The sequence below is a fragment of the Tursiops truncatus genome, chromosome 13 (genome assembly GCF_011762595.2).
Source record: "Tursiops truncatus isolate mTurTru1 chromosome 13, mTurTru1.mat.Y, whole genome shotgun sequence".
Classification (NCBI taxonomy): Eukaryota; Metazoa; Chordata; class Mammalia; order Artiodactyla; family Delphinidae; genus Tursiops; species Tursiops truncatus.
In genome coordinates, this window is record NC_047046.1 from 9,299,072 (window position 1) to 9,320,588 (window position 21,517).

Below are 21,517 nucleotides of genomic sequence, written 5' to 3' on the forward strand. Positions count from 1 at the left end.
AACCCTTCTCCAGCAGACTCAGCACAGACCCAGAGATGCATATTCCCTCAGCCTTAGAGCCCGGCACATCTAACTCTCCAAGGGGAAGCACAGATTCCCTGAACCAAGGTGAGGGGTCAGGGCCTTTGTCCTCCGGTGTGTCGGAACTCAGCCCAGGACATAAGGCACACACAAAGGATCACCGTTACCTGTCTCCTTCTCTATCAGGTGCTTCTCCTGGGGGGTTGCTGGATCCAGCCTGCCAGAAAACAGATCACTTCCTGTCCTGCTACCCCTGGTTCCATGGCCCCATCTCCCGAGTGAAGGCAGCTCAGCTGGTTCAGCTGCAGGGTCCTGACGCTCATGGAGTGTTCCTGGTACGGCAGAGTGAGACTCGGCGTGGGGAGTACGTGCTCACGTTCAACTTCCAGGGCATAGCCAAGGTATGGGGCGAGGCAGGTGGGCTGCACCCTGGCCAGGTTCAAGGCCCTTAGGGGCCAATGCCTGAGCCTACCGTCCTCCTCTCCTGCAGCACCTGCGCCTGTCACTGACTGAGCGGGGCCAGTGTCGCGTGCAACACCTCCACTTCCCCTCGGTTGTGGACATGCTCCACCACTTCCAGCGCTCACCCATCCCACTCGAGTGCGGGGCTGCCTGTGACGTCCGGCTGTCCAGCTATGTGGTAGTCGTCTCCCAGCCGCCAGGTGTGACCCTAATGCCCCTTGATAAAGGGGGTGGTGGCACTGGGAACCGAGACCTCGTGTTGTGTCCTTCCAACACTTGCCTCCACCCCGTTAAGACTGACAGTGTGGTCTCTCTCTTTCTTGGTCACTTGTCCCCCAGGTTCCTCCAACACTGTCCTGTTCCCTTTCTCCCTCTCTCGCTGGGATTCAGAGCTGGGCCTTCCCCACCTTAGCGCTTCTGGCTGTCCACGGGGGCTCGGCCCAGAGGGTCTCCCAGGCCGGTCCTCTCCCCCAGAGCAGATCTTCCACCTGGTGCCTTCGCCTGAGGAACTGGCCAACAGCCTGCGGCACCTGGAGCCCGAGCCCACCAGTCGAGCCCGGGACTCGGACTATGAAATGGACTCCTCCTCCCGGAGCCACCTGCGGGCCATAGACAATCAGTACACGCCTCTCTGACAGGCCTCCCAGAGGCCCCTGAGAAGCACAAGCAAGTAGAGATGTGAACTTCTGAATGTAACTTTCTTTCCTTCCTTCCAGAGAGAGATTTAAGGGACACTGTTAACTGTTCATTCCAGTTTGGATGTGACCCTTCAATTAGGCCTGTTAAAGGGCCTCCTAGAAGTTCCATTCTCACCTGGCTTTCTCCTTATTGTTTACAGATGTAGTTCTTGTTCGTGGATGTCGCCAGCTCCTGCCCTGGGTCCCTAGGACCAGGCCCCATCACTCTTAGAGGGGGCAGTGGGGTGAGGGCTGGAGTTGGCAGTGGGAACTTGTTCTCTTTTTCACTGACACTGTCCCAGCTGGCAGACTTTCTACTTGGGGAGGGGGGAGGGGGGCCCATCAGGAAGCCCAAAACACTAACAAGCCCTGGATTCTCCTGTGGTTTTTTTCCCGTTATAGCTTCAGTCCACGTGGCGGGTCTGCTGTACCCAAGCCACAGGTGACCACACCTATCCTGCTTCGACTCTCAACTTTAGGACAAAGTTCTGGCAGATGGACAAGCTAAAGGTCAAAAATGATTTTAAACATTTTTACCTCAGATTAATTTTTCAAAGGATGCAGGTTTCAAAATTAAACCACTGCTTATTTCATTGCACTGTTTGAACTAATACCCATGCGATTTTTGTAGTCAGAGACAGCTATGCAAATCCTACTTGACCAGTTCCTGGTTCGAGCCAGCATGCCTGGCTTCCTTGTCTATTGCATCCTCAGGACAGTCACCTGTTGCCGAGGAGCCACTGTCCTTCCTAAATGTAGAGAAGTGAAGTGTGTCACCCTTTCAGGGAAATTCAGGCCATTACTGAAATAGGAGGGTGGCAAGGAACAATTCCACCCTGGTGCCTTATGAATAAAAAACTGGATTCTGGTTTACAGCAGCTTTATGGTGAGAGTTAAACTGAGGGGTAAGGGAGGGGCAAGGAAAAAGGAATAAAGGGGCTGCTGGGCCCTTTCTAGTAAATCCTTCACCAACAGGGCTGGCTCAGAGCCTCCAAGTGTCTAAAGGCTTATTAAATTATCCCACAAGGTTTTAGGCTCATTCTTGAGCCAAAATGGAAGCTAGGAATCTGGTGCCACAGCTAATGAGAAACTCCTTTAATAGCCCACAATCAGTGTTCTGTTCCAGCAGTAACCACTGCTTCATCTGATGAAGCATGTGTGCATGTATACATAGGCACACATAACCTCTACCATGCAGGGAGGTCCTGCAGTCAAATCTCCATCTATACTTGCCTTTCACAAGTGATACAATTCATGGGGGCTGGCTCCTCCCAGAACTTTCATGCAGAGGCTCAGAAACAAGGGAGGCAGTGACCGAGTGGAGTCAGCTGCTTGTGGGTGCGAGCAGAGCCGTTCAGTATAGCCACTGGGCTCCTTGAAGTGGCTTCTAGGAAACTGGGAGTTCAGCGCAGCTTAACATTTATACATACATCAGTCAAAAGCTAAAATTAAACCTTGGCCTAAACTAACTACTTGCCTGCCTTATCTGGGGTGAGGCGTGTGTCTGTTCCCTCCAGCCGTTCTCCACTCCAAGAGGTCAGAGGTCAGACTTTGGGAGAAGCAGGGAGGTCAGGAGCCACCTCTCTTCCACTTTTAAAACCAACACTCCTGGGACTTCCCTGGTGGTCCAGTGGTAGGGCTCTGTGCTTCCCCTGTAGGGGGCGTGGGTTCCACCCCTGGTCAGGGAATTGAGATCCTGCAAGCTGTGTGGCGTGCCCCTCCCCCCACCTTATATATACAGATAAAACCAACAGTCCTGGGTGTTTTCACAGACGGTAAAGCATAACCAACCCTGATCTAGAGTTGTCTATTTCTAAGGGCCACATTTTCTACACATCAAGCAGGTCTGATTAATGAATGCTAAGCAAAGTGTAGACCAGGAGTAAGCACTGTTTTGGATTTCTCTTTTACAAGAGAAAGCTCATCATAGAAAGTAAATGCTGACAAGTCACTGGTACAGATTTCCCCCTGTCTGCACAGGAAAGGGGCCAAGCAGACAATGAACCAGACAAGTAAGTTCCCTCCCTCCAACCAGAAGGGTAAACAGACATCTGGGATATGATATCCACAAGCCAGGGGCACTCACTTCTTAACAGCCGCTCAACATACAATTCTCAGGTAGTGCCAAGAGGCAAGCCAGGCACAGCAAGTCAGCAGCTCTGACCGACTGGCTACAAAGTACAAGCTCAGAATCTGTGACACAGTCATCCACTTCCAGACTGCATCAGTGTAAAATGTTCAAGAAAAACATTTATTTACTAAATGTGTCTGAGTTACCAGGACAGCTCAAATACATTCCGACAAAAAGGCCCCTCATGGCCTGGGAAGAAGCGACACTAAGTCAATGCCTTTTCTTTCTGCTAGAGCAGGTTGAGCTGGAGGAACGGGGGCAGTGGGTCCCTGGGCTTGATGCTGTCACAGGCAGTGAGGCAGCAACCCTGACGGCTGCAGCCAGCCCACCGCAGTCATAGCACATTCCACCACCCTCTTTCCAGCCTCAATGTGACCACTGCTGGCGGCAAGAGGCCAAGCCAGCAGCCTCTACTGAGAGCCAGACTCTTGAGTGCCAGTTGGACAGTAAGCATCACAAGCCCTCCAGTTATCTCTAATTACAGACAACAAGGATAGCTTAACTGCTCCCAGCATCATCACCTCCTTCGCCTGACTTCAATGAACTTTTACAAACTAACAGTCACCAGCACCAAAGAATTAAGTCAACTAACCTGCCTTGAATTTTAGACCAGCAATCCATATGGCTTTATCTGGTATAAATCTTCTGCCTTTGATCATTTCTGGACCGTGTAGGAGAAAGGAATAGCAATCATTAAAATCTTAAACCAGAGAACACTATTTTTACATAACAGTTTCTTAACTTAAAATCAAGGCCTTGAACCCTTCCCTAAGGGTTGCCTTAGATTCCTTTATGCTATTATTCAGGGCTAAGTCTGTTATCACAAATGTCATGTGAACGCTAACATCTCCCACAGGCTAGAGGAACTTGATAGTTTATTATCCACTGACTCTTAACAAGGACACATCTGACATCCAGTGTTTAGCGGAATAAGCAGCACGTTGTAATGACAACACAGAAAATGGATTCATCTTGTATCATTATAGGCAGAAGGTATTTGGCAAATTTGTATGCATTGTTTATGTACTGTATAAGTAACTTATTCTTGAAGAATGCAAATTTTGCTAAAATGTACAAATTGCTACATGTGAATTAAAACAAAGTTTTCAGAATCTTGATTTGGTACCACAGTATTTAAAGGCTCTATCTATCTATTATGACTGTAGTCTCTGCAAAATACTTGCTTTTCCTGTTTGTCCTGCTCCCACAAACTGAAGACATTAACGAATGCTTAGGGGTCTACAGGAGTATGCTATTTTGTACATCGCTGCACCTTTTCAGCCCTCTGGATTTCTTTATTACAGGTGTGTGTGTGTCTCCTGCCCCCTACTGGTAAAACAGACAGATGCCTGAATCAGGACAACTTCTGACTAACTCATTTGGGTTCAGGAGATATTAAAAAGGAAGCTTACAGAATCAGCGTCAGGGTGAGGATGTGGACTTTCGGCACTGCCCAACTCTGGCCAGCCTTCCTCCTTCTGAAGCAGACCTCTAGCCACCAAAGAGAACATCTCTCAGTCTTGTCTTTTTCTAGAGATACCTTGAACCAGAACTAAAGGTGAAGAAGAAAAGTCATTTGACAGCTAACCTTCGAGGTATTAAGACAGCAGAGTCAGCCCTCCTGCCCTGATATTCAGTATCCTACAATGGAAATAGCTCATACAAACACACATTAACTTGATATCAGTTTTTAAAACTTTTTTTATTTTTTGATTTTTTTAAAGTTTTTATTTTATATTATCTACAAAGTAAAAGTTTTTCCCTTAACTTAAAACTTGAACCACTGTAGACAGTGATTACTTCATCAAACTTGATTTATAAATAATAATCCGTCAGTCTGACGGTAAGAATTTACTGAACCTTTGTCAAGTTTAGTAAAAGGGCGTTCCAAGTCTTGATTTTTTTTTTTTTTTAAAGCAGTAATAGCAGCAAGAATCACTCTTGTTACTTCTTTTGCTAGCTGATGTGTTCATGACTTTCAAGGGTCATTAAAAAATAAATAACTTCCAGTTTCAGCAAGCAGAGCTGGGGTACTTGCGGGACTTGGAAACAGCGTATGGAATTATGGAACAGCCCACAAGTTCCTAAATGCCTCTACTCGGTCCAAATATCTTCCACTGCAAGTGAACTGTTAGCATTCCTATTGGATGTTACAAGAAATCAACATATATTTTTTAAAAACAAAATAAATGAAATTCTAGTTTTCTGTGCTTCCAGTTGGTAGAAGCAGTAGAAGGGAGGAGGGAATTTGGCCTTTCGGTTCCTCCAGGGCAGCCTTACAACTGCTGTTGGTGGTGGGCTTGTACTGTAAAAAAGAAAAGTGAATATTTAAACAGAAAACTGGCAACACCGCACATTAGCCTAGTGTCTCTGCAGCACATGTCTGTAAAGCTATCCTTGTGCTACCTGAACAAGACTCAAAATTTAATTCACTCTTTACCCTTCCCACCCCCCCGCATCTGTACCAAAAGGGGGAGAAGGTAGGTGGGTGGGTAGAAACAAACCAGTCAGACATAAAACCATTTCAGATAAAACTCCCAGAAGAGTTGTTGCTCATGGGGTACAAAAAAGGCCTTAACATATCCCCTCCCCAAATAATAGCCAAGCACCAATATTGCTTTCAGAATAACAGGTTAGACTGTGAAATATCGCCATGGCCACCATCAAGTATTAGAGCACAATCACGGGGCATTCTCTACCTGTCAGGGCATAGACTGGAGCTAATACTATACTCGAAACCAATCCATACACAGCACTTATCTCATCAGTGGTAGTCTCCAGAGCTACAATCAAACTCTGCCATGGTAGTAACCCCCCACATGTCAGACTGTTGGGACTCAGGAAGGAAAACACTGCCCTGTCCAACCTATCATAACAAGGAAGGCCAACTGAGTCCTAAGCATGCATCAGCTACACAGAATGCTGCTGCTGCTTCTCATCAAGCCAAATCCTGTATACCATCAGAACACACACACACTAGGCTCCCGGAAGCCTCAGGCCCTGACACTGAACTGATCATCACAGTCCCTACTGTGTACACTCTGACGGGTCTTGCTAGTTCTCAGATGCGGGGCTTGAAGCGCTGGCCCGGCCTGCCATTCGACCTGTGCGAGCAGAATGCTTTGGGGTGCCCGGCGGCCCCTGCACACACACGCCTCACCTGAAGGGTGCGTCATATAGGGGAAATGCGCTGTTGTCGAGACTGGAATGGGCTGTAGTGCACTTTGAGCGAGGGCGGCCTGGGGACCGCCGGGTGGCTGTGTCGTCATTAGCATCATTGGCGCATGGGCAGTTGGATGAGAAGGAACCATTCCTGACTGTACATGAGCCTGAAACAGAGAGCTCTTTTACGCATACAGGCAACATCTCCAGCTTAAACAACATGTCAACTGTGTCCCTTTCACTGGGTTGGGGCTCTCAGGAAAGGGCAACAGTGGGCCCTCAGGGCCCTTTCTTTCCTCTGGGGACATTCCCTAGTGGATCCATCAGTTGACCTATAGACATGCTTCACCCTCTGGCAGATCCTGCAAGGCTGAGGGAGCAGGCACCCAGCGAGCCTGGGTAAAAGTCAGGGCTGCAGTGTCCTAGCCTTCAACATTTCTGAGGACTGGATTCTATGTATGGGGCAAGGTCTTCACAAAGATCCCTGATCCAAGCGCAGCTTTCTCAAATTAATAGGAGGCTACCTGCAATGATGCTTTAGACTCTGGCTTCCATGTGGGGCCTGAATTAGTTTTACAGATAACATCTCTTTCAAGTAAGAAAGCAGATTATTACATTATAAGCAGGGACTGTTAACTTTGTTCTAGGTTCTCTTTGCCTTTCCCCCTCTGCTTCTTGCCTGCTCACCAGCACACCTCAGTGAACAATGAGTCAAGGCAGTAAGAAAAGCCTCTCAGGCCCCTTTGCTCTGCTGAAAGATCCGCTGATAGAGCAGCAGCAGCAGGAGTTGCAGTTGAATGGCTCCAGTGAGGTGGGAAGGGGTAATCTAAAATTATCTGGTCCAGGCCAGTGTCTCTCTGTACCAGGTGATAATGAGTTCAACCTGGTCTCACTGTCAAGTTGGAAAGGTTTTAGTCAGCCCAAATAGCTGGATCGCAGCTCTGCAGGGAATTGGCAGAGCCAGGAAGAGCTCTCGTTTCCTGCCTCCCATGCTGTGCACTGTTCTAGACCAGGATAAGCCTTGAATGAAATGCTGTTTTGATTCTTACATATTCAAAGGGACCCAGGGCATATCTGGGCTTCCCTGCAAATATTAACCTTGTTGCTCTTTCAGCACAAAAGCACAAAAGTGAGGTTTTAGGAACCCCAACTTACATGTAAATTCACATACCTACTTAGCCACCAGCCTCTACTAGACATCTACAGGCCCCCTGGTCTCATGAAGCTCCTGGTTCAGCCAAACCATGCTGCCCCACACCTGACCAAACCGGCTCCCCTCCCCACCATCAAAAGCAAATCATCCACTGCAGTGCGCCACACTACAGAACCTACACGTTTGCTGGGGAGAATGCCCGAACTTCCCAGAGCTGTGGAACGCTAGTTACAAGGTCGCCTCTGAGAGTTAGCTCCAACTGAGCACCATCTCCAGCCCCACCACGCCAGAGCCTCAGTGGTGCACTGCTTGACATGAAACAGAGTTCAGTGAGGCAGGCTAACAGACCCAGAAGAGTTCTGTTATGAAAGCAGCAAAAAGAGACAACAAATACAGCCAATTCACCCTTAACAGCTCTAGGGAGGGCCTAAAAGGACAGTGTTGGAGCCCAACTTCGGTGCAGCTCCTTCTCATTAAGACAATCCAAATTGGCCCTGGATTGCATTGGACTTTTGTCAGTAGCTGATGCAGAAAGCAACCACACCTTTCAACCCTTAGAAGCTTTTGCTAGAGGTGAGCTCCAAAGGGCTTCCAGGGCTGCTCTTTAAGAAAAATGGGAACACCTGGGTGCTTCCAGCTTCAAGTTACACTGCACGAATGTACAAGGCCAAGCCCTTTCAAGAAGTACAACATATGGTCAAAGCGGATGTAGGAACAGCCAGGGAAAACAAGTACAGATATTTCTTAGGAACTCATGTGACTAACATTCAAGTGGTCAGGCCCAGTGTAGTCACCTCAGAGTTGAGAATTTGTGAAATCCCATCCTCCTTGCTAGACTCGTGTGTATGTGTGTGTGTCTGTGTTGGGGGGGAATATATGTATGTATACGTATATATAGCAATGAAGCTATATAAACATAGCAAAGCAGATACAGCAAGGAAAGAATTAGGTTGCATTCCAGAGTCAAAGATATTTTTAAGGTCTCAGTTGGGAAACGTTAAAAGACTGACCAATCAGCAACTGCACTGATCCCATTACAAAACCACACAAACATTCATTTAGGGCCAGATCACATGTATTTGAGTGGAAAAAAGGAGACAAGCAAATGGCATCACACACAGGGGTTCCTGGCTCGAAGAGCAGCTGGCTCTTTGCTGCTTATCTGACAACCTTCATTTCCTACTTGGTCTTCACAGAAAGTTGGCTAAAGCGGGTTTACCTGAGGTACATGGGCCATGTGGGGTGGATTGGTATAAGCCGGCTGAACATGAGAAGGATGAATCGTAAAGACGGTCTGTTGTGCTGTTGGAAAACTATTCTGTGGCGACTGTGTATTGGAGGCAGGTGTCATGGAAGGTGGGGTTGGTGCAAGCCCCGCATGGTAAATGGCTGACTGCTGCTGCGGACTGGCCAGGTGGAGAGCCTGGGCGGCCTGATGCTGATGGTGCTGCAAAGTAACAGGAAAGAATTGAGAAAATTTTCTTTAAGGAAGAGCAGTTTAAGGGTCACACACAAAGCTGAGTTTTGCATATGACAACAGGCTCCCGCTGGGCCTATCTAAGATGAGGGGCAATGGCAGGTACCAGAGAATACACAGGGAGTAGGAGCAGGGCTGGGGTGGGGGTGCCTCCTGTTCACAAACATTCCTGTCTGGGCTGCAAGCCTGATTCTCAGCCTACAAGTCCTCAACCAGCAGTGGTAAAACAGGACTACTGCTCCAGGGGCCTGACAGATGTCAAAGAGCTCCTTAAGTGCCTCCTTAACAAACATGATTAAAGAAGCTAATAGGAAAAAAACCAAACACCCTCATCATGTAAACATTAGAAATGAGATTTTTAAAAAGTTCCAAGCCAATTTCTTGCTTTATGTTAGATTTTTCAATATTGGTTAAGTTTCCAGAACTTACCCCATCACCTTATTCTCAATATGTACCTTAAGGTGATTTAAACCTGGGGGCACAGCCTGCAGAGCTGTACACTGGCTCCATGAGGCAGGGCTGCTCGGTGTTTTGATCACGTGGTACCTAGCATCTTGCCTGGCACTGAAGAAAACACTCAATAAATAGAACGATGAAGCAGTTCTGGTGAAGGCCTCTCAGTTCCTCCTTACCTGAACAGGACTGGGCGCAGGATGGCTTCCACCATGTTGGCTTTGCTGCTGTCCAGTGGGGGTGGCTGAAGGCTGAGGATGTGGAGTATGAGGGTGCAAGGTAGCATTAGGGTGCGCATACTGCTGAGCAAGGGAGCCAGTGGAAACTAAAGTGAAAGGAAAAGAAATGTGTATAATTGACAGGTGTCATGCTCTTAATCGCTCCTCTATGCCTCATCAACTTTCAGCTCATCCACAGTCTTCTTGATGCTCAATGCCTAACCAATCTCTGTATTTGACTCCATTTAAACCACCCACTTCTTAAAAAAATAAATGGGAAGTTACTGCTTAACAGTCAGGCTAGCATTTTATTCATATAACATAGCTGTACACATTATACCAAAATCTAATTAAATTTACTTCTAAAACAGTCACTAGGTTTCCTGAAAAGGCAACTTAAAAGCATAGACAGAAACAATTCAAACAATCCCCCGTCTGCGACCTGTCTCTCTGTCTCTCACACACACACATTTAGCTCAAGGCCATCATCTGGCTAACCTCACCATGCTACTGTCCTGGACCTGATGCAGTGTCCCGTGGGCACAGACTATATCAGGGCTGTAGTAAGGGGCTGGATAAGGTGTGTGGCAAGGTCAGGGCTCTATCTTCAGGGCCAAATGACCACAATCTCTCTCAGCTGATCACAGAAGCCACTCTGCCACTCAGTTCATTCTCTAGGCCTCCCTGCTCAAGATCTGTCACCTTTGCTTTATAAAATCTAGTAAATGGGATTACCTAAACTATGTAGAAAAACGAATTCCCTTCAAAGCATCCTAGCCTTTAAAAAGAATTTTACTAGCTAGAGTAACCTCAAAGGAAATACGATGAGCTAGTTTAAGTAAAAGTGTGTTCATTAAAGCTAAGAACCCAAAGCCAATTCTTTGTGAATCTCAGCACAGACCATACCTTGGCACAAAACAGGGAGATGAGGTATAAATTCATTTGTTCATGTCATCCCCAAACAGCAACTTGAGAATCAAAAGCACAAGATGGGTTCATTGCTTCCAGTGACTACTGATAGCACACTGATACAAATCTAACCATGATGTGGCAATGAGCTGAGGACAATGTTCTCAAGATGTATCTCCTCTTGGAAGTCAATGTGTCAATTCCAGAATAGTTCTTCACATTCTTCATATGGTGTTACATATAGGGGGCTGATGGGGAGAAGCAAGCACTGCTTTGGGATCAGGTACCCTAACAACAGCAGTCTAATAGGCTGGCTGCTGAGAGTTGCCAGCATAGATGACTCTGGATGAGTCCAATGTAAATGTTATGCAGAGGGTTAGGCACATGAAACAATTCTATAATGCTTGACATTGTAGGGCCAAGGACCAACATTCCAGCCCAACTGGTTATCTCCTCAACTGTATATGTATCCTTTAAAGAGAGAAGGGTGAGGCAAAGAGCAGTGCTAGGATCACCTGTGCATCCACTGCCAACACCACAGTGGGCATCTATACTAAGTTAACTCCCAGATTAGATTAATCAAAGCATTTTTCTTTATACACTGGGAAAATCCCCTAGCTATAACAGTTAACATACACTGGAACATATTAACAAGGAAAACTGGCAACGTATTCTTTGGGTGTTTTTCAAGAAGTCAGTGACAGTTTTCTGGGACATGGGAAAAATAATGTGCTAACAGCTTTCTTGAGTTTCACAGTCCCATGAATCTACGAAAGTAGTCATTGTCGTTTTTCTGATTCATTGGTTTTTTAAAAGGCCATTCTTCACCATCATATTCATTAAGTTAAGCTTCTGACCCCCAAAACTGTCTGGGCACTGACTTAGTCTAAAAGACTTGAGATAAATCTTGAACCCTTGTTCTTGTAAAAATCTTACACTTATTTTTCAAATTTATTTTTAAATAATTAGAACAGCTACATGTAGCTAGTGGCTACTGACTGGACATCATTATTTGTAGCACATTTCCTTCAGCACAGAAAGTTTTATTGAATAGTGATATCTAGAGTCATTCATGCTCCCTTATTTTCAAACCACTTGCATTAAAATCCTCCCTACTATAAATTCTTTAATGTTTCATTTGTAACAATTCTAATCTGTCTGGGGGAAAGCAATTCCCGAATCCAAATTCTATTTATGAGGTTTCATAGAGTACAGAATCTCAGAGTTTCTATTTATTTAACCTTATTTATTCAAGAAACTTTTGTACCAAAAAGTTTTAAATTTCATTTTTAATTACCTTTTAAGCAAAGTATTAAGGAAATAAAAAGTAACAATAATCAACTCTAGCTGGGTGCTATTTTATTAATATTCATACATAAAAAAGCATGGCCATCACAAAGAGAATTACACCCATGAAGTTCCATAATTTATTCATCAATTAGAAAAATGTTAAAATCTTGAAATTACTTGGAGAGAATTAAAGATGGAAGTATTTTTTTACTACGTATTTAAAAAAGGCATCTCTGTGATAGTTTACCAATACTGAAAGGTTATAAGATAGAGTATTCTAATCTATATGTCATTTGCATTCATAGCATAAATACTTCAAGTAATCCAAGCTGAATGCATCTACATGGGCTTTTGTTTAAAAAAAACACCCTTTCCCTATCTAAACACCAATAAACTGCAATGCATTATAAGAAAAATTAAGCAGATGTAAACATACATCATAGGCTACAAATAAAATGTGAGGATGTTTGATTAGAAATATCTTCCTTTGTTCATCATCTTGCTTAAAGATGTTTGCTAAAGCAAGTACCTTACCCAGGAATTCTTTTCCCCCTTCAAATATGAAAACTGAGTAGCTAATTGGGGAAAATGTGGAACTTATACACTTTAATAGTAAAAACAACAAAAATATACTTTGGTTCCTTGAAAGGCCAGTTAAGAAGGAGACAAAGACAAGTAGGATAAGAGGGAAATTAAAAGGCTGCGGGGCAGGGGGGAAGGCTGGAAGAGGGGAGGGGGGAGAGAGAGATAAGAGAAAGGAACCAAGATAGAGTAAATGAGGGGAAAAATCTAAGAGAATTAGGGAAAGGGAGAAGTGGAGAGTGAAAGGCAGTAAATTCTGGGCTTTCCTGACCTAAGCCTATCATTTAACTGTTTTTATTATACATGCTCATTAGCTAAAAGATTCCAGAGAGGTTAAAAATAAAGTGATTTTTCTTCAAAATTCTGATTTAGCTATCCATCAGTTAAACTTCTATTTATAAAACCTAAGTTGCCTTCATGAAATCTGGATTACTTCAAGCTAATCAAAGAAATAACTATTTTTTGGGCCAGACCCAGTCCAGAAGTTTCCCGCTCACTGTGTTCCTCGATATAAATGTTTAAAACTCTAATTATGTGATTTGTCAAATCCTCGAAACACTAACCACAATCCAAAAATCATTTCCTAAGCCATGATCTTACTGAAGCCAATGTCCATAGAGATGTGCATTTAATTTAATATAGAAGTTATTAAATTAAACCTAATTTAATAACTAGGTTTTGTCATTTTTGACCTTGGATGCACAAGACATGAGAGAACACCAGCACAGCAAAACTTTAAAAATGAAACAAAACAAAATCTTCCAACTTTTAAATCTGATGTTAAATTCAGAAAAAAGGAAGTAAAGGAACATTGAAAACTCTTTAAAAGGGGAATAAAAGGCAACTAGACCAAACAAACCAGGACAAAATGCTTAGAAGGGGGTGGGGGTGGGGTATGAAACAGCAAATTAAATTACAAATAGCAGCCCCACTGTTAGTTTCTTTTAAAAGTACTGATATTCTCTTTTAGGGAAAGTTGTGCTAAGGCAGTTAATGCTTAGGTGTGATGATTAAGGACCTTTTAGCTACTTACCAGGAAACTGACTCCAAAACTACTAACAGAGACAGTAAGATGGTGAGGATAACTACATTTGAGACCTCAAACTGAGTACATAATAGAATTACTGACAGTCTTTTATATACTATACCACATACATAGTTTCCCTTTAACAGTTATATATACAGCAAGACTCCTTTTTAAAGAGCATCTATTAAAGGATTAAATTTGTTAACATTTCCTAGCACCAAATAAATAGTATGTACGCACTTATTTTTGGATACCAAGTCAAGGCACAATTAATGAAAATTTAAGTCAAAATGTTTTCTAAATGCTTTTTAAAATTTGGCATCTAGTATATTCAGACATTCAGTCATTCTACAATAATTTAAAATTTAGTCTCTAACAAAATTTTAATCCTTAATATCCCCTAGAATATAGTATTTCACATAAAGCGACATATATTATACTGTCATACATTTCTAAAGGATTCCTGCAAGTTAGTGACTTTCCCATCCAAATACCAAAAGCCCATGAATAAGCCTTATTTTAAAATTTCCCTACAAATAGAGAAAACAAACCTTACAAGTTCATTTCCAAAAGCAATCCCTGCTCAGACTTTCTCCATTTAGGAGCAATCATTTACCCTTCCGCTGGTGGTGAGAGGGGGCTGGTGTTGCCAAAGACAATCTCTAGTAGCTGCTAGGTCATGCTTTCCTGCTTAAACTCAAGACATCCATGAGGTGTCTGCTACCTGAATATCATAAACCTGTAGTCATGCAAAGACTGAAAATACAGAAACGTTCCTCCCCTAGTATTTCAACCCTATTCAATTAAAAATCCTTGTAAGGATAAATGTTTTCTTACCAGGATACTAAAAAAAACCCTAATGTTTTAAGCTTGTGGCTTGCTTTGCGCTTTGTTTTAAAAACGTCTGTTCAGGGAAAGTTTCTCTGAACAAGGAGAGTATTAGGCATTTCCAAAACAGTCACATGTTTGCTTGGTATGCAAAAATTAATTTCTGAAACAACTCAATTTTTAAATTAACTCCAGCTTTCTTAAGCTGGGTTATATTTCCTTTTTAAAAACTCTGAATTATTTTCATATATATATATATATTTTTTAAATGATTTTGTCTGGCACAAGGAAAAGATTGTTCAACAAGTCTACTCCCTTAACATGTATTCTTTAAAAAGTGTTTTACTGTTCAATTAAAATTAGTATAAAAAACCCAACTCACTGGCAAAGTAGAAAGAAGGGCTTGTCTCCTTGTTGTATGGTAATTTGGGACATGCTGAATTTGGGAAATAGAAAGGTTAATTAGCCTTTTAAGGTGTGCATTTTCCTAATTTTCTGGAAAGGTTGACATATTTAGTAATTTCTTTTTGTATTCATGCATAACTCATTTTTCTTATTTTACAAGAGATGACAAGCACTTTAAACATCACTACAAAATTAAATAAGATAGGGCTGAAGCAAAAGACACTTTTCTTCTGTATTGGGTTGTCAAGTACCACATGCTCACTTAGTTAAATGAAAGGAATAAAGTTATTATCTAATAAAAAGACCAACATTGCATTCCACTGAACACCTTGATATAAATAATGTACCAAAACAAAATAATATTTACCAAGTTTAATTTAAAAGACTAATCCAATTTTGCAAATCATTAATAGAAATGTCACCTTACACCTTATTCTGTAAGATGTTTACTAGGCATCTGGTAATGGATCCAAAAATTCAGAAACAATAATATTAAACAAGGGTACAATATCATTTCTTATTAAACTGTCTACATAAAGGTGTGTGCGTGTGTGTGTGTGTGTGAGTACACTTGTAAGGATATGCACCAAAATGTTAACTGGTGATTGTAAGGGAGAAGATTAATAGGTGCATTTTAAATCTTTTTGCCTACTGTATTTTCGAATTTATCCGCATTAAACTACCGAAAATAAAGCAAAAAAAGGATTCTGGATTTAACTCTTTCTGAATAGAGAAAACTTCATTATTACTGTTTCTAAAAGGGAAAACAAAGTTAGATGAATGAAACAAAATGAGATGAATTATAAGACCAGATGTTAAGGAAACAAAGAGTAACTTATTAGGAGGAAGAGGGCAGAGGCAATGATGAAAGTGAAGTTAAAGTTAAGGTCAAAGAGATGAAGTTTGTGATCAAAGTCCTTCCTAAGATATCTAGAAAGAGTACAAGGTCAACAATTCTTAGAATGTATCTCCTAATAATTTAAATGTTCAGTGATCTGTTAGCATATTTATATTAAATACACCAAAAAATTAAAAAACAATAACCAGCCTTTCATCTTGTAGTCATTTCTATTCGCAAAGGTTTTTGCTATGACCATAACAATTAATGAATGACAAAAAGGTGACATATAATTGTCATTAACATCTGGGTGCATATTCTTTTGTTTGCATTAAAAGTTTAAAAAAATCTAGATAGAATGTAGCTTAAGAATAAATATAATTCATACTCAAACTATTTGGTTCCTTTTGGAATATAAAATATAAACTGTTCAAGGGAAATGAAAATAAAATTAGCATTTCTATGCAAGTTTTGTCTTACAGTTTAAAATAACGTATTTAAAATTTGTCTATATTCAGCATAATTGTATTTGGAAGATCTAAAATAACTGAAATAAATTATTGAAGAATTAATGAACTTGCTAAAGCAGATTAAATTATGGCTTATTGTGGTAAAGAACAAACCAATTCATTTCCCAGTGTTCTCTTTAGGGTATGAAGTATCCAAAACAGAACCAGCAACGATCATACCAAATCTACAGCTTTGCCCCTAGCTGCCCTCATCAACACACATCAATGAAATATAATGCAATCTGTGTAAACTGCAGGAGAGTAATTCAGATTTGGTTGAGCAACTTTCTCCTGGTATCAAAGAACTAGCTTTGATGACTAATTCATTCCAGATTTCACTGGACATTAGGTCTAGTATTTTGTTTCTTTGCAATATTTACTATTTACCCACACTTGAATGGACTTCAGGGTCCAAGATCAACTGCTTTTCAAATGGAAATATTCTGGGAAGGTAGTTATAAAAACCATTAGTGCCTCAAATACAGTATTTACTGTACTGGCTGTTTCAAACCAATAAACATCCAATCAGCAGACAAAGTCAGATGTTGGTAGTGAGTGAATATACACTGAGGAGAAAGATTCTGCTTGACATCACAGTATTACTACAATGTCTCAAAGGTGTGGGCACACAAAAAAGCAATGGAAATTTTAGCTCAAGTTTCAGATCTTATTCCAAGGGGAGTATCCCAGAAAATGGGAAGAAAGAAATGTTTTTTCCATTTGTTACGTCAAGATGTATTCAGAAATGTATAATATGTACAATAAACAATCATAATAAACTGTGTCACCTAAGACTTTAGCAAACTGGAAAATTATTGCAATGTATACAAATTGCATAAAAGTTAGTGTGATAAATCAGTGGTGCCTTTTCACACATACTTATTCCTGGTTAAGACAACTAAAGACAAGCCAATGATAGGAGATCACAACCAAAATCATAAGCCAAATCAGTATGTCAATCTTTCAATTAAATTATAGATGGGCTTCTTGAAAGAAATGTTTTTCAAAATTGGAGCAATCACATCATTTTAATTTAAAGAGCATAGTCAACAAGAGAAAATTTTAAGTGCGGAAAATTAAGATCTGACAAGTATTTTATTAAAAAAAAAGCCTTTAATCATGTAAAATTCCTATCATTTGTGAACCAGTGGTAAAGGAGCATGCCTCCAGAAAGAAAACATTAGCAGTGGGTTCCCGGTGACAAGAATGATTGTTGCTGCCTGAGTCCTATATTCCTATAAACCTACAAAATGTTATAAACTGTTATCTAAAGTTAAAAAAAAATGAAAGCCTTTATATTCTTATTAGTCACTCAAAAAGTTGAAAGAGGTTTAAAAAATGACATGTCCTTGTAGTTACATGTAATATTAATTTCATTTTCATAGTGGTTCACTTTTCAATTGTATGAATAAACTTAAATTTCTCTCCCTCTCCAAAAAACTGAAATGCCAATGGGAAAACCTAAATGACAGTACAGGAGTTCTCAGAAAAGTTCAAAACAAAATTTAGATCTTAATAAAACTGGTACTAATTAAAGGTGCATTTTGAAAAACATAATATGGGACGACCCATTAATTCTATATTACAAAATATAAGTGGAAATCTTATTTTAAATTCTAACATTGAAAACAATATTATTACTTTAGACAGTTGCAAAGCTGACTTACACAAAGTTCTCCAGCCACAAAACTAAGATGGTAATTTTAGCTTATTACTCAGATATATCGTTTAATTTTATATAGAATACTTTTCATTTTATCACTGTATACTCAATTAAAGTATGAATCTGTCAAAAGCAGATCTAATATTACACAATTCCAACCACCTGAAATACAGCATGATGCAGAAACATAGTAGCATTGTAACAAATAGCAATAAAATATGCAATGTCAGTGACCCCCAGAGTAAGGAGTGAAGCAGAATGTTTTCTTGCTTTCATTACGGTAAAACTTTCTTGCATGCCTTAGGAAGGGTATACCAAATGATGTTACTGATGAGGAAGAGGAGAAAGATACCTTTCTCCACAAAAGATGCTTTTACACACATTATTACATTTTAGTTAAAGAGAGACAATGGAACAGAGAGAAATTTCAAAGTAGAAATGATTTGCCAAGACTTATAGAGCAGGTCGGAGAGAGAAATGGATTCATCTTTTCTTTAGATTCTTGACCCTCAATGTCATAAAAGGCAGAGTTATTCTTAAACAGAGCATCTTTTCAGAGCTTAAAAACACAGTAAGAATAGTCACACACATTGAAAAAGACAAACAAACTGCTTCCTACCATACATCGCATGCGTCTGCTCATGAGCCCCGTATTGAGTTGCTGAAGAAGATACTAAACCAGGCTGGGCATGTGTTGGTGGTGCCATCATTCTAGCATTACCCTGTATTACAGGACTATAGACATGAGGATGCTGTGTTCAAACAAAAAATAAAGAAAAAAACATTAAAGTACCAGATATAGTCAAGTAGATTTTAGTTATGTCTTAATTCCATGGTTTCCAGGTTTCCAGAAACAACTCCTAAATCCTTATTTGGCTAGAAAGGATTTAGCCTTTGAAACACTTACACTGATCAGCAACTTTCTATTAGGTTAAAAAGGACCCCCAAATCCTTAGCTGCCTACCCCACCGTTAACGCATAGCACAAAATATAAAGGAAAAACCCCTTTACCATACTAAAAGTTACTTCAATGGAACAACAATTAAAAGAGTTATTAGGTCATATCAGGCTTACCTGAGACTGATAATGTGGCACATGCTGAACAAGAGGCTGATTTGGAAACTGCTGAGGACTATAGGCAACATACTGTGTGGAATAAGCTGGTGGGGTGGCCACAATTGGTGGGCCTGCTGCTGAGGCTGGGTGCATCATGGTACTCTGATGATGTTGGTCTTGCCGTTGTTGGGGCATATTTGGTACTGCAGGAAAAAACGACATAATATTAGAACACAGCAGCTCCTTATTAGCATAAAATATACGAACATGGTCCATAAGGCTCTGCATGATTGGGTCAAAGCCTACCTCTCCAATGCCATGTTATACCACACCCATCCCCCTTCAGCCACTATGGGCTGTTTTCCTATCATATATGCTATTCCTCAGCCTCAAACCCCAATCCCCTACTGCCAGGTTGGAAAACTTTTACTTGTCCATCAAGTGTCAGCTTGAAAGCAACATTCTCAGAGAGATACTCTGTGATGACCCCCAGACTTCATCAAGTCCCTGTAATTACAAGACTCTTACAGCACTATGAAGCAACATTTCCCTCATACTTCTCATATACACCCTGTTTGAGACACTGAATTATGCCATTGCTAGAGAAGGGCACTGGATTTTATTCAAAGGAAAACAAAAGTACAACAAAAAAGCCAAAACAGACCCAACACTTAACTCCATCTTTCTAAATTTCTTACCACCGAACTCTTGCTTTTTCAAACATAGCATCACACACTACCATGTAGCGCTTTTAAAAAATTGTAATAGCTCTTTTAAAACATTACTCTTTGTCTTGTATTACTCCACACAAATTTCTGCCTGTAATCTGCTCCATTAAAGCTCTAGTTAACAATTGAGCTCAACTGTCATCTCCTCTGTATCGTCTTTCCCAATCGCCCACAAAAGCGCTAGCTGCATGCTCTGTGTACCTTTTCCTCACATGTTTATTACAGCACTGACTGTTGTCTGTGATGGGTTTATGGTGCTATGTTAACCAAGCCACTTGAGGGAAGAAGTTGTGAACCACTGCTTACAGCAAGACACAAAGAATGTTGTAACTTCGTATGTTCACAAAATCATCAAAACTAACTGACTATACAGGTAACTGCTAATGTAGAGACAGAATTTGTCTTTTTTAAAAAAATATTTGAAGGTTTTGCTAAAAATTTAATGACTGCTGCTGATACTTAGGAGAGCTAGTTACACACTGTGTTATCTAGTCAGAAAAGCAAACTTGAAAACAGAAAAAACCAATTAGGTAATATTGTTCTGAATTTAATCTTGAGATTCCCACATATTGAAAAAGCACACCCTTCTAGTAAAGAAAAGCCACCCAAAACTCAAATATCGTTTTTATCACATGAAAGTTTGTCTAATTAAGCTAAATAAGCTTAACTTACTATCACTATTTCTTTTCATACTTTACAACCCTCACATATTAAATTTTTTTTTCAAAAAGCCAGTCAAGTTACTGATTTTTAAAAATAAAAAATTCTAGTTATAAAAACAATGCTTGGGACTTCCCTGGGGGCTCAGTAGTTAAGAATTCGCCTGCCAATGCAGGGGACACACGTTCGAGCCCTGGTCCAGGAAGATTCCCACATGCCGCGGAGCAACTAAGCCTGTGCGCCACAACTACTGAGCCTGTGCTCTAGGGCCTGCGAGCCGCAACTACTGAACCCACGTGCTGCAGCTACTGAAGCCTGCACACCTAGAGCCCATGCTCCGCAACAAGAGAAACCACCACAATAAGAAGCCTGCGCGCAGTAACGAAGACACAACACAGCCAAAAACTAAAAATTAAACAAAACAAAACAAACAATGCTTGAACAAAACCTTAAAAGATAAAATATACAGAGATATACCTGGTTTTATGGTTGTATTACCCCCGACCCACCCAAACTGAATCTATCTTAATCTTAAACCACAGTTTAGACTGGCCATACTTCAGCCATTTCTTTACATCAATGGTTTTCAACTGGGAGCAATTTTGCCTTTCAAGGGGCATTTGGCAACATCTAGGAGACATTTTTGGTTGTCACAATTAGAGAAGGGGAGGATACTACTAGCATCTAATGGGTAGAGGCCAGGGATGCTAATAAACATCCTATAATGCACAGACCCCACCCCTAGTCTAACCCCCCACACAAAAGAATATCTGTCCCAAAATGTTCCTGACTTCAGCATATTTTCAAATACAACTAAATTTTTCTCACAGGACGCAAAAATGGTAATGCTGCATTACGTACCAAGAAGACAAAGAGGTGGTTTTGTGCAAAAAGGCACTACTATCATGAAGGAAAGATATGCCTTAAATGATCTACGGCTGCATTTCAGAAGCAAGTCCTTAATTTTCCCTGTTATTTGAAGAGTAAAGCAGCAGGATATAAGATTAACATAAAGACGGCAAATAGCCTTCATATACATAGAAGATGCAATGGAAAAGATGAACCCACTCTACATTAACAATAAAAAAAGAAAATACCTAAGGCAAAAACTGAAGAAACACATAAAACTTTTTTTTTTTTTTTTCCACATAAAACTTTTAAGAGAAACTTAAAAATACTACTGAAGGGGCTTCCCTGGTGGTGCAGTGGTTAAGAATCTGCTTGCCAATGCAGGGAACATGGGTTCAAGCCCTGGCCCGGGAAGATCC

At 41.1% G+C, this 21,517-nt stretch overlaps 2 protein-coding genes across 44 annotated transcripts in view; one reads left to right on the forward strand and one right to left on the reverse strand.

Annotated features, from left to right (window-relative positions):
• Positions 1 to 5,207, forward strand: part of SH2B3 (SH2B adaptor protein 3) — a 40,336-nt gene extending 35,129 nt beyond the window's left edge. The window contains exons 5-8 of one of the 6 annotated variants that reach the window (XM_019950150.3): positions 14 to 108; positions 208 to 422; positions 512 to 683; positions 823 to 4,409. In XM_019950150.3, the coding sequence (XP_019805709.1) occupies positions 14 to 108; positions 208 to 422; positions 512 to 683; positions 823 to 1,118 (778 nt within the window). In that variant the 3' untranslated portion in view covers positions 1,119 to 4,409. Of the gene's footprint in view, positions 1 to 13; positions 423 to 511; positions 684 to 822; positions 4,410 to 4,595 lie in introns of those variants that run through there. The other 5 variants (XM_019950151.3, XM_033836896.2, XM_033836895.2 and 2 more) reach the window with 5 other exon arrangements.
• The window catches only part of ATXN2 (ataxin 2), a 127,301-nt gene that overhangs the window by 3,693 nt on the left and 102,091 nt on the right, over positions 1 to 21,517 (reverse strand). For 14 of the 38 annotated variants that reach the window (XR_012325129.1, XR_012325130.1, XR_012325124.1 and 11 more), the window contains exons 19-26: positions 18,880 to 19,064; positions 18,425 to 18,557; positions 14,773 to 14,826; positions 9,716 to 9,861; positions 8,826 to 9,053; positions 6,452 to 6,620; positions 4,704 to 4,843; positions 189 to 3,952 (exon numbers count right to left, since the gene is read on the reverse strand). Coding sequence is in view for 11 of the 38 variants with exons in the window: in XM_019950144.3 (XP_019805703.2) it covers positions 6,285 to 6,620; positions 8,826 to 9,053; positions 9,716 to 9,861; positions 14,773 to 14,826; positions 18,425 to 18,557; positions 18,880 to 19,064 (1,082 nt within the window). In the remaining 27 variants the exon portion in view is untranslated. Of the gene's footprint in view, positions 1 to 188; positions 3,953 to 4,703; positions 4,844 to 4,974; positions 6,621 to 8,825; positions 9,054 to 9,715; positions 9,862 to 14,772; positions 14,827 to 18,424; positions 18,558 to 18,879; positions 19,065 to 21,517 lie in introns of those variants that run through there. The other 24 variants (XR_012325142.1, XR_012325141.1, XR_012325140.1 and 21 more) reach the window with 10 other exon arrangements.